At 35.8% G+C, this 17,012-nt stretch overlaps 1 protein-coding gene across 9 annotated transcripts; it reads right to left on the bottom strand.

Moving 5' to 3' along the window:
- Positions 1-4,257: 4,257 nt before the first annotated feature.
- On the bottom strand, positions 4,258-15,933 carry LOC100802440 (AUGMIN subunit 8). 9 transcript variants are annotated; one of them, XM_006582047.4, is made up of 7 exons: positions 15,723-15,933; positions 12,769-14,209; positions 12,523-12,642; positions 11,965-12,081; positions 11,789-11,878; positions 11,406-11,513; positions 4,258-4,633 (listed from the first exon to the last, which is right to left on the bottom strand). In XM_006582047.4, the coding sequence occupies exons 2-7, from the start codon at positions 14,095-14,097 to the stop codon at positions 4,568-4,570; spliced, it is 1,830 nt and encodes a 609-aa protein (XP_006582110.1). In that variant the 5' UTR covers positions 14,098-14,209; positions 15,723-15,933; the 3' UTR covers positions 4,258-4,567. The 9 variants fall into 9 exon arrangements, 7 of the variants coding, with proteins under 7 accessions (XP_006582110.1, XP_006582112.1, XP_006582109.1 ...); XM_006582049.4 differs by having other exon boundaries at positions 12,769-14,212; positions 15,723-15,905; XM_006582046.4 differs by lacking the exon at positions 15,723-15,933 and adding an exon at positions 14,294-14,932 and having other exon boundaries at positions 12,769-14,212.
- Positions 15,934-17,012: the final 1,079 nt, after the last annotated feature.

The raw sequence follows: 17,012 nt of genomic DNA, 5'->3' as shown, positions 1-17,012 counted from the left end.
GTGAGGGAGAGGGAGAAAGCTTCTGAAATGTGGGTTGAGTGAGGAGAGAGAGAGTGTTGCTTTTTGGTTTAAAAAGGTTTTTCTCTTTTCTATTATTTTATTTTAAGCTATGCCACATGTCTCCATTTGAGTGAAGCAAAAGGGCCCACTTTTTCTCTTGATGTGACTCATGCTCAGCCACATGAAGAGAAAAATCTGACCTTTTGAAATGCCAAAATCCTGCCTCGGTTTGCGTGTCGTTCCTCTGGTTCCAGTCCCTCGCGTTTCTCTGCGCTCATCGGGACCAGTTTTCGAAAGTAGGCAATATATATCAAAACGCTCAGAATAAAACCCCGAGCGTGGTTCAGAGGTTGGTTTTGTTAAATTCTAAGTCGCATGCAAAACGATGATTTTTAGACTAATTAATTAAGAATTAACCTATAACCTTTCAGTTATGGATTTCTCTTCCTTAATTAGCCTAACCCGCGTATCTTGCCCCCACTATTCCTACTTCTACCAGGAACATATATGCATATACACTGAATAATACTTATATATATATATATATATATATATATATATATATATATAATCATTCAAAATACACCGTTTACAAAAATTCCGGGTAGAAATTTCCAGGATGTCACACCTTTTCTTGCTCATTTTTTTCGTTTTGTTCATTCTTTTTCCATTGCTTTTGTCCAGATGTCTATTTTATCCAGTTAAAATTTCAGCTCAAAACTTGAAGTATTCAAGCGATAGCATAGTTGAGAAGACAATGTGCCATAACTGACAGCAACCACAATTTCAACCTAGAAATCAAGAGTAGTGTTTATGTTGCTTAAGACCTGGATAGTTACAATTTGTGTTTGCTTATGCTCAATTGTCTTGGATAAAATAATTCAAGAGATCTTAAGACTTATTTTGATTCACAAATCCAGCCACAACTCAGCACCACAACTCAATTTCTTCATAGGCATCATATAGGAAACTTAGAAAACAAGAAAAGTTCAACAACAAGACTACTTCTAGACATTGATTTAGAGCATGTTATGAACTAAATAACATGCATGAATTAGACCCAAAATTCAAATGATAGGATAAAAATTGCAAGAATACATGGACAAATGTATCTAGAATTCAATCAACAAAATCAAAATTTAGCACAAACTTAAAACATAATGTGAAAATTATTATGACTAAACATGACTCTAAGACAACATGAATGAAGTGTTTTACACTTATATTTTTGTGTTTTCTTTTCTAATCAATATTTTGCAAGAAAATTGAGATCTAAAGGTTCAACACAACAAGATTATGGCTAAAAAATGATAGAACCTAAAATCAACACAAAAACATGATTCAAGAGTAGATCTATAAAATTTGAACCATAGAAATGCAAGAACAAGTGTAGATCTAAGATTTAATTAGTTTTTTTTTAATCTACTCTAAACAGCACCAAACCACAAGAAAATGGAGGAAATACATGGAGAAGACAATGAAGAACAAGGAATTAAAGTGAATTGACCGAATAAAAGATAGAGGAAGCAAAAGAACATCATCTAGATTAAGATGCTTTGATAACACATAATGTAGCTTCATGTAGAGCTTGTAGGCATTGGATCTTCTTCATAAATGGAGTTCTTTGCTTCTTAAAGATCAATGGTAGCGGAATGGAGAAGGAGGAAAGGTGATTGGAGACGCCACTTCAAGGAGAAGATGAGTCAAGAACAAGCTCACCACCATAGGAAGCCATGGATAAGAGCTTGAAGGTAGGAGAAGATGAATGGGGAGAGAGAAAGAAAGGGGAATGAAATTTTGAGAGAGAGAGAGAGAGAAGAGGGAGAACTAAGTTTGAACTTTGAAGTCTAATTTCTCAAAATCAAAGATGAAAAAATCCACACACAAGACCTCTATTTATAGCCTAAGTGTCACACAAAATTGGAGAGAAATTTGAATTTTTATTCAAATTTCACTTAAATTTGAATTTGAATTTGTGGAGCCAAATTTGGAGCCAAAATTTTACTAATTATGATTAGTGAATTTCAGTTATGGTTCAACCCACTAATCCAAGATAAAGTCCAACATTCTCCACTAAGTGTGCATAGGTGTCATGAGACATATAAAACATGAAGGACATGATCTTGGATTGAGCTTGCACTTAATGGGGCAAGAAAATACTCACCTCTCCCTTAGGTTGGTCCAAAATTTAATTGGATTGAGCTTCTCCCAATTCAATTAAATTTCTCTTCCAACACATATATCAAATAGTGCACTTAATGTATGTGAAATTACAAAACTACCCCTAATACAAAAATTAGTCTCTGTGTTCTAAAATATAAGGGCTGAAAAAACCTACATTACTAGGGTGCCCTCTCTATACTATGGAGCCCTAAATACAAGGTCCAAAAATAATGAAATCTTAATCTAAGTTGTACAAAGATAAGTGGACTCATACTTAGTCCATGGACTCAAAATCTACCCTAAGGCTCATGAGAACCTTAGGGCCTTCTCCTGCATCTCTAGCCTAATCTTCTTGAGGTCTTTTATCCAATGCCCTTGGGGGGTAGGATTGCATCAATTGGCCAAAGCTTATTTATGACAAAATTGAAGATCTTTTTCTTAGCTATCTAGGGGCTACTCACACTCTCCATTTGGAGTTCTGTAGTATCCTCTAGGCCCTGCACAAGGCAGATATGTCAAGTAGAAAATAAGAGTCAAAGAGATGTCAATTGAGTTGAGAAGAATAGAAAAATATTAAACTACAAATGCTCAATTAAGGTTCTATTGGCTTGGGGAGTTTTAACGGGAAAAGGTAAGTGGGGATAGGAAGGTATTTTCACTAGATTGGGAGGTTTAAATAACAATTGATGGGATTTTCAATAGTAGGTCATAAACTTTATTGGTTATGCAACTAAATGCTGAATCACTTATAGAGCTTTAGCACTTATTAATACTTCATTCATCTTTAATTATAAGATCATTTTAACTAATTTATATTTCTTAAGACAAGTAATTAATTTATTTAATCACATTAAATTTGTCAAATAATTTTTGTACTATAATTCTAAAATTATTTTTTCCTTATCTCTCTATGTACTTAATTGTTTCTCGTTAATTTTTAGAGAAAAAATAATTAAGTAAAAATATGTAAAAAAAAATAATTAATGTATTTAAAAATTTGAAAGGGTCTTATAAAAAATGATAAAGAAATTTTTAAAAAGAGTTTTATAATTAGAACAAGATGCAGTAATTAATAAATAATCTAAAAGAAATTATTAATTCTATATTAATTGCAATATACATGTGCCTGAAAGGGTAGTTTACTAGGATGTGCTGACGAGTGCCTATTCATTGTGTATATTTAATATATTTGAATTTAATGCATCGCATTGTCTTTTCCAATGATGTTTAAAGTTAATAACATATACTACATATTAAGAAATATTTAATAAATGTAAAATATTATTATATTCAGTGTAAATATTATTATAATAAATGTAATGTATTGTTTATTGAAGTACCTTTTTTTATAAGTTTAAAGTACTTTTAAATAGACTATCAGTATTCCTTGTAAAAAAAAATCTAATCATTTTCAAATAAGGATATATGGGAAAAAATTAATAAATTGGACTTGAAATTTATAAAATATCAACAGCTTTAAAAAAAAAAAAAAAAAAAAGCTAAAGCAGCATCAAACTTTTAATAGAGGTAGTATATTACTTTATCTTGTTTTTTACGTTCTTACTTGGATGTGGTCATACCATTGATAATTACGATTTTTAACGTCTTCATTAACTTCATATATGTTAGTATTTCTATTGTTATAAAATATTTCTTGTCTTGAAAATTTTATATTTTTCTTCCCAATTTTAATTATTTTATATCTGAAAAGATGAAGATAATAAACTCATTTTAATTATTTTTAAAAATAAGAATTTACACAAATCAAATTATTTGATACACAATTACTCTTACACACCTTTAATCTATCCATCGTATGGGTTCATGATCTAAATAATATTAAATAATACTTTTCATAAATTTTTATCCATTAACCACAATAACTATTCTTTTTAAGATATTAATTAGTATTTTAAAGTTTAATATATAGTATGTCAGGGTGAAAAAATGTTATGGTTCTCGGGACTTCTATGCAATATTATTCAGTTCACTTGCAATAAGCCAGTTTGTATAATATATAACCTCAGCCATGCTGGGAAACTTCTGCTATCAAATTACAAAGCTGTTGATAAATATGATAATAGCAAAACGTAATTTTGGATGAAAGCTCACTGCTTTTCTTTTTCTTTTTCTTTTTCTTTGCCTGATACAAAATTACAAGTGGAAACCTACAGCCTAGTATTGGGGGGAAAAGATGAAGAAAAAAACAAAGGGTAATAAAACAATATCAATTCCAGCATATTTTACCGGAAAATAAAAAAAGAAAAACCTATTCGAAAATTTACAAGGTAAAGAACCTGAAAGATATTAGATACTGATGGATACTTTAGCCACAAGAGATACGTTATTACTTGTTAGCTTGGCAGCAGGTGTGGTTCGTGCTTGTTTAAATTTCCGAAACTGATTACTTGCTCATCCCCAAAGCTTGCTTGATTTGCATAAGATGCGTCCGAAGGCTACTTTCCTCAACCTGGTTTTGGCATAATCAATCAGAAACTAACATCAGGGTGATGCACCAATGAGTTCGACTCTATTTATGCATCAATTGGAAAATAAATTCAAAGACATTGTCCGGCTTTATTAGACTGATCAAGTGCGTGATCAAAGGGATGCCCCGTCATTATAAACATATATTACAATATCTCCAAACATAAATGAAAATGAAATATTCGGCTTTCCCTAAGTACCCTCTCAAAAACTAATCATATGTCAAATTGGAAACCTTATCAGCTACCTCACAGTATATGTTCCTGAAATGAAAAGGTCTTTGTCCTAAATTTTATCAGATAAATAGATGAAATGCGGCTCAGTGGAACAAAGGGGAAAACGAGTAGAACATCATGTGGTCATGATGTAAGGAACAAAGGAGTGCAATGTATAAAGATAATAAAGGCATACAGACTGTAGTTGTACTTATATATTGAGCCGGTCTGAATACAGACAGGGTAAGTTGGATAAAGTTAAAAGCTTGATTACACTGAGTCCCTCATGTTGGGACAATGTGTAATTTTGGTCTTCCAAGTTAATTTTCACAAATTAAATCCTCTACTTTTGAAACGGTTTAATGTCTATGCACAGATAGTGTAAAACAATTTTACATTATCATCCAATCACAAATCACCGTTTGAATTATTTTAAGATAATTATTTTAAAAGTCAACAAACTTACCTTACATGGTGCGTTGTAATAGGATAACTATATAAAACTTTTTACATTATCAGTATACAATTTTTTTTTTCTCTTTTTAAAATTATGCAAACTTGGTCTCCTTGCAAAATTTTCAAATTATTATTGTAGGGGTTTATGTTAGATTTGGAATATGAAATAATTGTACAAGTTCAGAAGTAAAAAAGATTAGTGAAAATTTGATAACATTTTTTAAGATGTAGATTATGGTTTAAGAGAAGAGAAATTTTGAGATTTTTTTTTGGGTAGAATTTGATGTTTTAGTTGGTTACTTTTGGGCAAATGACAGTTCAATTGATTCAATTTGTGAAGAATTTTGCTTAAATTTAAAAACAGGAACTTAATTGGCTCAAAAAAAACTTGAGGCGATCAAATGCTTACAATCCAAACTATAGGGACCAAAAATTTAATTAAACTAGGAGCAAACTTGTTAAAACTCATCATAATTTAAGAAACAAAGACAAACAATATGAGTACCAATGATAGAAAAATAAGGTGAGGGAAAGGAGAGATAGACTCCAGCCAGCCACCAAATCCCTAAAACAGCTAAACACTTTCAAAAGGTATCTTCATCAAACCCATGATGCTAATTTACATATTATCAACATTTTGGGGCATGTTTACATTTTGTAAAGAATGAGGTACGTAGTGTATCTCAAGAGGAAGAAAACTCCATAATCTGAAATTTCACTGTCCTTAAAATATGCTTCTGACTCGATCAAAGAAAGACAGACCAGAAAGAAAGATACTAATTAAAAACTTCGTACCCCATTGCCCGGAGGCTCTTCGCTATGCGAAGGTATGGGGGAGGGATATTGTACGCAGCCTTACCCTTACATATGCAAAGAGGCTGTTTCCGGATTCGAACCCATGACCAACAAGTCACCAAGGCACAACTTTACCGCTGCACCAGGGCTCGCCCTCAGAAAGAAAGATACTAATTAATATATCAAAAAATTAGCATAGTAAGGAAATCAGAAATGACACTAGTTTACAATTAAACTAGGATCTTGATGATCTAGATCTACAATACATTATTTTGATTCTTTAATCCATTATGACTTAAAATTTGAATCCCTACATTGTGTAATACAAATCAAATCAGGTTTCAATGATTTAATGCGCACTCTGATAACTGATACATAAAAATTACATTTATTTCCTACTAATTTATGGCTTTATGCAATATATGTTGAAATATAAACTTGATTTGGGCCTAAATTAATTATTTGGTTCCTTGGACTTAGTTATTTTGGGCTTAAGTAATTATGGGTCATGTTTCTAGATAATTCTTGTAGTGTTTGGAGTGTCTAGATATTTCTTATGGTTTTAATATTCTCTAGAATACTCTTTGGATCTCTAAAGTTGAGAACTCTCTAGAATTAGTGTGTCTAGAGTTCTCCTTAGAGTAGTATAAATAGAGATGTAATCCTACACATTTGTATCAAGCAAAAATACAAAGTTCTCTCCTCCATAAAGAATTCTCCTTTCTATCAAGTTTCTATTCAAAGTCTCCAATATTCCTAAACACTTTTCCTAAACATAAAAAGCCTTATTTCCAACAAAGTGGTATCAGAGCTTCAAGATCCTCAAAAGATGGCGAATGGAGGTTTTCCTTTCCAAATGCCGATGCTCACAAAGAACAACTATGATAATTGGAGTATCAAGGAGCTCAAGATGTGTAGGATATCGTAGAGAATGGCTTCGAGGAGCAAGATGAAGCCTTGCTAAGCCAAGGTGTAAAGGAGACGTTGAAGGAGTCAAGAAAGAGAGACAAGAAAGCTCTCTTTCTCATTTATCAATCGGTGGATGAAGATACATTTGAGAAGATATCCAACGCAACGACAGCCAAAGAAGCATGGGATAAGCTTCAAACTTGCAACAAAGGAGTTGAGCAGGTAACAAAAATTCGTCTTCAAATTCTTAGAGGTGACTTTGAGCGTTTGTTTATGGAGGAGTCCGAGTCAATTTCTGATTATTTTTCTCGAGTATTGGCCGTAGTCAATCAACTTAAAAGAAATGGTGAAGATGTTGATGAGGTGAAGGTCATGGAAAAAATACTTCGAACTTTAAATCCAAGTTTTGACTTCATTGTTACCAACATTGAAGAAAACAAGGATTTAAAGACCATGACTATTGAGCAACTCATAGGTTCCTTACAAGCATACGAAGAAAAACAAAAGAGAAAAATTAAACAAAAGGAGGCTACGGAGCAACTACTACAACTCAACGTAAAGGAAGCAAACTATGCAAATTACAAGAGCCAAAGAGGACGAGGTCGCGGCCAAGATCGTGGACGTGGACGAGGACATGGAGGAGAAGGAAAAGGTGGTTACAACAACCACTCCAACAAATTCAACAATGGAGAAAGAAGTTGGAATCCACAAGTAACAAGAGGTCGTGGAAGAGGAAATTCATGGTCGAGGTATGACAAATCACAAATCAAGTGCTTCAATTGCAACAAGATTGGTCACTATGCATCCGAGTGTAGATTCTCGAAGAAGGTTGAAGAGAAAGCTAACTTTGTAGAAGAAAAAGGCGGAGAAGAAGAAACTTTGCTACTCGCGTGCCAAAACAAATTTGAAGAGAAAAGAAACAAGTGGTACCTCGACACCGGCGCAAGCAACCACATGTGCGGCGATAAAAGCATGTTCGTGGAGATCAATGAAGCGGCAACCGGCGATGTCTCATTTGGAGACGACTCAAAGATACCAGTCAAAGGCAAAGGTAAAATTCTCATACGTTTGAAGAATGGGAGTCATCAATTCATATCCAATGTCTACTATGTGCCTAACATGAATAATATTTTGAGCTTGGGACAATTATTAGAGAAAGGCTATGACATCCATTTGAAAGAACATAGTCTTTTCTTAAGAGATTGTAGACATAACTTGATTGCTAAGGTGCCTATGTCAAAGAATAGAATGTTCCTCTTGAACATTCAAAATGATGTGGCAAAGTGTCTCAAGGCTTGCTATACCGACTCTTCGTGGCTATCTATGGTTCGGGCACCTCAACTTCGACGGTCTAGAACGTTTAGCGAAGAAGGAGATGGTGAGAGGCTTGCCTAGCATCAACCACCCAGACCAACTTTGCGAAGGATGTCTAATTGGGAAGCAATTTCGTAAAAGTTTTCCAAAGGAATCAACAACAAGAGCAACAAAGCCGCTAGAGCTCATACACACCGATGTCTGTGGACCAATCAAACCCAATTCATTTGGTAAGAATAAGTACTTTCTCCTCTTTATTGATGATTATTCCAGAAAAACCTGGGTTTATTTCTTGAAGGAGAAATCAGAAGTGTTTGAAAACTTTAAGAAGTTCAAAGCCCTCGTGGAGAAAGAAAGTGGTCTTTCCATCAAGGCCATGAGATCTGATCGAGGAGGAGAGCTCACTTCAAATAAGTTCAACAAATATTGTGAAGACCATGGAATCCGTCGCCCACTGACAGTGCCAAGATCGCCACAACAAAATGGAGTAGCAGAGAGAAAGAACCGGACCATACTTAACATGGTGCGAAGCATGCTCAAGAGCAAGAAGATGCCGAAGGAGTTTTGGGCTGAAGCAGTGGCATGTGCAGTTTACCTAACAAACCGTTCCCCAACAAGAAGCGTGCATGAGAAGACACCACAAGAAGCATGGAGTGGAAGGAAGCCCGGGATCTCTCACCTCAAAGTGTTTGGAAGCATTGCCTATACCCATGTTCCAGACGAAAAGAGGACAAAGCTCGATGATAAAAGCGAGAAGTACGTGTTTGTGGGTTACGACTCAAGATCCAAGGGGTACAAGCTCTATAATCCAAATAGTAGAAAGATCGTCATAAGTCGCGACGTGGAGTTCGACGAAGAAGATTGTTGGGATTGGAGTGTTCAAGAAGATAAGTATGATTTTCTTCCTTATTTTGAAGAAGATGATGAAATTGAACAACCAATCATAGAGGAACATATTACATCACCGACACCAAGGCTGGATGAAACAAGTTCAAGTGAGAGGACACCGCGACTAAGGAGCATTGAAGAGATTTATGAGGTAACCAAAAACCTAAACGACATTAACCTCTTTTGTCTTTTTGGTGATTGTGAGCCTCTAAGTTATCAAGAAGCGACGGAAAACATAAAGTGGAAAGACGCCATGGACGAAGAAATCAAGTCAATCACGAAGAATGATACGTGGGAACTTACTACACTTCCACGAGGACACAAAGCAATTGGAGTAAGATGGGTGTACAAGGCAAAGAAGAATGCTAAAGGAGAAGTGGAGAGATACAAAGCAAGATTGGTGGCTAAAGGCTATAGTCAAAGACAAGGAATTGACTATGATGAGGTATTTGCTCCTGTTGCTCGTCTTGAAACTATTAGACTGATCATTTCTTTGGGAGCCCAAAATAAATGGAAGATCTATCAAATGGATGTGAAGTCAGCTTTCTTGAATGGTTTTCTCGAAGAAGAAGTCTATATTGAGCTACCACTGGGCTATGAAGTAAAAGGGCAAGAAGAAAAAGTCTTGAAGTTGAAGAAGGCGTTGTACGGTCTCAAGCAAGCACCGAGAGCTTGGAATGTTCGAATCGACAAGTACTTTCAAGACAAGAACTTCATCAAGTGTCCATATGAGCATGCACTCTATATCAAAGCGCAAAGTGGAGATATTTTGATTGTGTGTTTGTATGTAGATGACTTGATCTTTACAGGGAACAATCCAAGCATGTTCGAAGAGTTCAAGAAAGATATGTCAAATGAATTTGAGATGACGGATATGGGGCTCATGGCATATTATCTCGGCATCGAAGTAAATCAAGAAGACAAAGGAATTATCATCACCCAAGAAGGCTATGCCAAAGAAGTCCTTAAGAAGTTCAAGATGGAAGACGCCAATCCAGTTGGCACCCCGATGGAATATGGCAGCAAGTTGAGCAAGCATGAAAAAGGAGAGAATGTGGATCCAACTCTTTACAAAAGTTTGGTTGGAAGTTTACGTTACTTGACATGTACAAGGCCGGATATTCTCTATGCTGTAGGAGTAGTAAGTCACTACATGGAAGCTCCAACCACAACTCACTTCAAGGCGGCAAAGAGAATCCTTCGATACATCAAAGGTACAACAAACTTTGGCTTGCACTATTACTCTTCTGACAATTATAACATTGTTGGCTATAGTGATAGCGATTGGAGTGGAGACTTGGATGATAGAAAGAACACTACTGGTTTTGTGTTCTTTATGGGAGATACTGCTTTCACTTGGATGTCAAAGAAGCAACCAATAGTCACACTATCAACTTGTGAAGCCGAGTATGTCGCTGCCACATCATGCGTTTGTCATGCAATTTGGCTAAGGAACTTGTTGAAAGAGAGAAAAATGCCACAAGAAGAACCTATGGAAATATGTGTTGACAATAAATCAGCACTCGCTTTGGCAAAGAATCCAGTCTTTCATGAAAGAAGTAAGCACATTGACACCCGTTACCACTTCATAAGAGAATGCATTGAGAAGAAGGAGGTAAAGTTGAAGTATGTGATGTCTCAAGATCAAGCTGCCGACATTTTCACAAAGCCACTCAAGTTGGAAACTTTCGTGAAGCTAAGGAGTATGCTTGGAGTCACAAATCAAGTTTAAGGGGGGATGTTGAAATATAAACTTGATTTGGGCCTAAATTAATTATTTGGTTCCTTGGACTTAGTTATTTTGGGCTTAAGTAATTATGGGTCATGTTTCTAGAGAATTCTTGTAGTGTTTGGAGTGTCTAGATATTTCTTATGGTTTTAATATTCTCTAGAATACTCTTTGGATCTCTAGAGTTGAGAACTCTCTAGAATTAGTGTGTCTAGAGTTCTCCTTAGAGTAGTATAAATAGAGATGTAATCCTACACATTTGTATCAAGCAAAAATACAAAGTTCTCTCCTCCATAAAGAATTCTCCTTCCTATCAAGTTTCTATTCAAAGTCTCCAATATTCCTAAACACTTTTCCTAAACATAAAAAGCCTTATTTCCAACAATATAAGCTCGAGATATTTGCAGTATATAATTCATGTTCTATAAAACATATATCATGACTTTCACCTGCATAGCTGCTACTGAAGCCAGTAGCACTTCACATTCATCAAGCATGGTCTTTTCCTGCACTGCTATGACAGCAACTTCAGAAATTAAATAGTTCATGCCCTCAACCTAGCACAGACAAATATGACATGGTGTCAGAACCAAGGATAGATCGTGTGATCTGATGATAATTTTGAGCCCTTTACCAATGAATTCAAACTTTTAATTTTACAAAATATGAGATCAAAGGAAGAAAAAGTTGAATATGCAAGTTGCAAACAGTGAAAATAACAGAGCAATGATAGATACGTCCAAGGCAATGATGCAAATTATTGAAAAACTTAATTTTCTATATTTATACCCGTCACTGTTAATATAAATCCTGTAGAAAACAGTCAACTCACCTGTGAGAGCAAAGAGCAGATTGCAGATCCCATTGCTTGCATGACATCAACTGCTTGACAGATAGCAACCTTCAAATGCTCAATATCTGCCTGTAAAAGTGTAAAACATAGCAATGAAGTCATTGCCTTTTGAGTTATCAAAGAGAGGAAAAAAAAGACCTACCAGCAACACATACCATTGCTCCCCCAGTTACAGGAAGACGAAGAGTGCTGGCCTCCAAGTCTTCCACAGCCCCAGATACAGCATCAATATGATCTCTTTCGAGTACAGCCCAATCATCAAGGAAAGTAATCTGCTTCAGTCATTGCAAAAGGCCCACATTTAAAAATGCATCACTAAGTCTTGAAATTGGAAACAATTAAAGGAGAAAAATAGCACCACACACTAACGGCAAGCGAAATTTGAACCTCAACATTGTATGAGATTTCAGTATTTCACACAATACCATTTCAGATCACAAAGCTAACCCCTCCAAAATTATTTCAGATGTTCTATCCATACTCCTTCCAATACTCCAACTTAAACAAACAAAATCAAAAGCTTGCACAGTTCATAAAAATTTAAATTCATTTAAAAAATAAACTATAATATGAATAACCTATAATTAGAGAGTATAAGAATTTTTTTTAAAAAAAATATAATGGTGTTTCTCCTTCTGTGTAGATTTGCATCACTTATGTTTTCATTAAGCTGGAATATAATTACTATATTTCAGAAAAAAGAGAAACATTACTTGATCATTAAAAACAGAATTCAGCTTAAGTTCGAGCTTCAGCTGCTGAAGATTGATCCTCTTCCTAATAACAGACTCCCACAGGGACAAAGTAGTAATCCATACATTATATAGAGTTTTCTGCACCATTGAATAAGGTTTTTGTAAATACAATTTAGCCAAATTATTTGATATATTCCATCATATGTGAAGCAGAAGAACTACTTTAAAAAGATAACGCAGGTCATCAAAGATAGTCAGTATTACCTCCACAATTGCATTTTGGATATAGAGGACAGCCTCAGCTCTTGCATTGGCAAACCTCCATTGCAAGTATCTATTGTGGAGAAGACGTAATTTATGAGCATCTTCTATGTTGGCTGCACCCTTCTTCCCTTTTTTAAAATCAGCAATAAAGCGAAGCACTGAAATTGAATTGTTCGATTGAATGGATGAATTGGTTGGTCTAATTCGAGATGGACTAACCCCCCTAGAAGGAGGAGTTGATGGTCTTAACCTAGATGGACTGACACCTCTTGAACTAGAAGAGGATAGCACTGAGGTCCTACTAGGTGAGGGCAGTCGTGATCCTGGAGCTGACAAGGACTGAGATCTGACTCCCGCAAATGCAAGTCCTGCTTTATCCGTTGGCTTTGCAGTAACAGATTTGTGAGGTCTTAATTCTGGTGGCAAACAGTCATCAACTGATTTCACCTCACTTCCTATTCGGCCACTTCCAACAAGCGACAATAGCCTTACAGCATCACTAGATGCCCTTTGCAAGGGTTTACTGGATTCATCTGATATAGACAACGAAAATCTTCTCAGTGAAGAAGAAACACCAGTTCCCGAAACCGAAGTGTTTGACGTTCTGATATCAGCACAATCAACACTTCTGTTCAATACATTAGAAGATACCTTCCCACCTATTCTACTTGGCCACCGATGCTGATCTATTAACCGAGAAGACAAGCTGCTATCAACTGGTTTGGAATTCTCAGACTGATCAGAAGCATTCTTCCCTTTAAGGGGACTTCTCTTTCTCTCTAGCGTAGGCTTTCTTATGGTTGGAATTTCAGGCTGCTTGTGTGCCACATTTGAAGCCGGCCGCAGAGAGCGGTCGGAAGCACTAACAACCGGCTTCTCTTTCTTGCTAACAGGTATGGATATGGTATCTGACTGGAAAGAAACACTTAGGCTTCGCATTGTGGAAGGCCATAGACCGTCCGGCAAACGCCTTCTGGACAACAACTTCCCATCAACAGATACAGGCGTAGAAGGTCTTTGTGGCGTTGGGGAAGGAGGAGTTGAAGGCCTCTTCCTTTCTGTGGAGAGAGACCTCTTTGGAAACAAGTGGGAGGATGACGATGATGATGATGCAGGCGTTGTTCTTGTAAGATTTGGTGAAGGGCATCTACGAGGAGGAGCAGAAGGGCTAGCAGGAGGAGTAGGTGACTTATATCTAGAACTAATTTCCCTTGTTCTTGAGCGTCTTGTGGTGGTGATGGTGACTGCATTCTTTTCTGCCAGAACCGAGGGTGGTCTTACTCTTGGGGTCTCTGGAGCTTTGTTCTTCCCTGATTCACATACATCCATTCACCCTACCTAACACAGACCACATTGATTGAAAATTTCATCAAGCTAAACAGATTCAACGGAAATACCCACCAAATTATCTAGAAAGGAGATCCTTTTCCGTGCTGTAAATCTGCTGCCACAAAAGAAAAAGAAAAAGAGTTAAACGCGTCAAAAAAGGGAAAGTGAGGAAAATAAATAAATGCAAAAGGCGCACATCTTTATTGAGACTCAGATCTGCGGGAGAAGGAATTTTGCAATCACACCCAAGTGGGTGTGTTTTTATCATCAAATCATCAAATAAAATAAAAATAAAGCCCAAATCCAAGCAGATCAGGACGTGGCACCAACATTTGGGGTAATGGGTGAGAGAAACTCGCAGAAACTGCCTCGACGTGCAGCATTTAACATTAGACGTTGGTTATCGTTTAACTGCACAATAAAGTTGCAGAGGAAGGAGGGGTTCCCTTGGAAATCGGGGATACTGGTAAGTGGACTAAGATAATGGATGGTGTAGGATAAGAGAGAGGAATTGCGTAAGGTAAGTAATGTACAAGCTACAAAAAAATTTCCCCTTTTGTTTCCCTCACGAGAGTACCATGGTCTGGTCTGGTCTTGTGTGTGTGCTGGCAAATGGGTTCACTCCACTTAAAAACGCACTATCCTCTTCACCACTTCAACAACCCCTTTTCATCAAATCTATTGCATAACTATTCTCCCCCAAAACAAACAAAACACTTGTTCACTGAAACCAATGTTGTACTTTTTCCTAATATGAACCACCCCGAATACTTGACATTATTATTTAGTAGTAATTAATTACCGTTGTGATTTTCCTTTCTAAATTACGTCTCTTGTTTTGTTTGTACGCTGTGCCCAATTATTATAATTTTCTTAATTTAATCGAAGGTAGGAGTCGCAGGTGGTAATGTTCTCGGGGAAATGGGTAAAGACATGCAGGTCCACGTGCAGGGACCATCATTGTCCATCCCTATATAACTAACTTGATTCCCAAATACTACAATTAAAATTAAAATTTGCTTGGTTAAAACCAAGCAAAACAGTTCACACCCATCTTTTCCTGCAACTGCAAGGATAAATAAACCGATCAATAAAAAATAAAAAATAATAAAAATAGTAATTCGCTTTTGACCATCCCGCATATTTTGCAGAACGAATATTGATGAAATACAAGAGAGAAAAAAAAAACTTTGGGGAAAAATGTAGAAAGAAACAAAGGCTTCCAAGAGGGATCCATGACAGATGTCTGGATGGACGGGCAAGTTCGTGTCTCTCTTACAGAATACACACGTTTAGTGTTTCATTGTTAATGTGATGAATCTAGCACAAACGGTACAACACAAACGCATGTAATCATATTCACCACACAAAATTGAAAAATAAAAACTTAACGATTGAGTAAAACAAGAAATTAACCAGAGCTAGAAGAAGCCAAAGTAATTCCCGCATAAAGTGACGGTAAACGAAGCGATCTAGACCGAAAGAATCAAACAGAGCAAAATCGGAATCCGGAAATTATCCGCAACAAAAAAATTTCTCTATTACGAGAAATATCGCGCATCTAACCGACTCTAAACACAAAACTTAAATGAAAGAGTGATTAAATTAATTAACCAGAGCCTTACGATTCTGCCGAAATCAAAGGAGGAAAACCGGTCACCAGAGGTGGAGGGAGGAGAGGAAGAACTGCCGGTCGCTGGAGAATAGTTTTCCGGCTAGGGGTGTTTTTATTATTTTGATGGAGAGGCAATGGCGATGAAAGAGGGAAAGAGTCTCGGGCTCGGTGATTTCGTACTGCACAAAAGTTTTCTTTAGAAAAAAACAATTAAAATGAGAAAATAACAAATTAAACGGAGATATGAGAAAACGGTTACAGTTAGGAATGGAGGGAGCAGTAGACCAAGTTGTTTTCGCGCCACCTACTTTTAATTAGTCTTTGTCTCTAAGGCTTAAGCAGTAATTATCCGTCCTAGTATTAATTATTGGGTCTTGTTAACAACTACCCTTACATTGGTTAAGAAATTAAAATAATAAAGGATTTATTTTGTATATCATATAAAAATATAAAAAAATCATAAATAATGTAATTTTATACATTTTAATATTTTTTTCATTTGAACTCCTTAATCAATGTTTTTAGAACATTGGTTAACATGTTTTAGTTTAGCTAACTTTTCATTTATTTTAACTTAAAATGTAACTATCTCATTAACGATTATATTTTATATTTGTTAAGTCTAATTGCGTCCAAGTCACATTAAACTACACCAAACAATTAAATCTATAAGATTTAATATTAATAAAGTATAAATTTTATGTATTAATCTTTGATGTTTAAGCTGCACGTTCATATTTATCTCTATGAGATACAAGCAAAAAAGCATGAACAAAAAGGCTATGGACAATAGACAAAGTATCAGTCACCAGACGATACTGCTTCTACGTCCAACCCAGAGAAGACAAGTGTTTTTGCACCTGGCTCACAATACAAAAGTAATGGAACAGTTGCTTAATCCTCAAGAACTAAAAACAATCAAAAGAAAGTAATGTCCACAGAGTAAGAACTTGTCATAGCGCACAAAAGGGAAGATTTAAATTGTCTTGTTTTGACATTCTTAATTCCTTTTGTCTTATGTTGTTAATGTTTCCTTTAATTCATACGATGAAAGTCAGTTCTGAGCACTAGGTGATACTAACAAACTATACTTATCTGAAGATATGCTGCAGAAAGTGTTTGTGACCCCCACACTCTCTCTCTGTGCATAGTAGCGGTCTCGTGTCAAGCGCCAAAGCTATTATTAGACAACAACTAGTTGGGATCTCTTAACAGATTGAAACTCTAAAGTCTATATAAAGCTTGAAGGTGTTCGTATTAAGGTGGTCAAATAATAAGAAAAATATTCTGAAACAAAACG

The sequence above is a fragment of the Glycine max genome, chromosome 6 (genome assembly GCF_000004515.6).
Source record: "Glycine max cultivar Williams 82 chromosome 6, Glycine_max_v4.0, whole genome shotgun sequence".
NCBI classification, from domain to species: domain Eukaryota; kingdom Viridiplantae; phylum Streptophyta; class Magnoliopsida; order Fabales; family Fabaceae; genus Glycine; species Glycine max.
This window is presented reverse-complemented; position numbering and strand designations above follow the sequence as displayed.

Coding starts and splice junctions, on each gene's coding strand:
- LOC100802440 (XM_006582047.4), bottom strand. CDS start 14,097: ATGGATGTATGTGAATCAGGGAAGAACAAAGCTCCAGAGACCCCAAGA. Junction 11,514..11,788: donor TCTGCTCTTTGCTCTCACAG/GTGAGTTGACTG, acceptor TGTCTGTGCTAG/GTTGAGGGCATGAACTATTT. Junction 4,634..11,405: donor CTTCAGTAGCAGCTATGCAG/GTGAAAGTCATG, acceptor TGCCAAAACCAG/GTTGAGGAAAGTAGCCTTCG.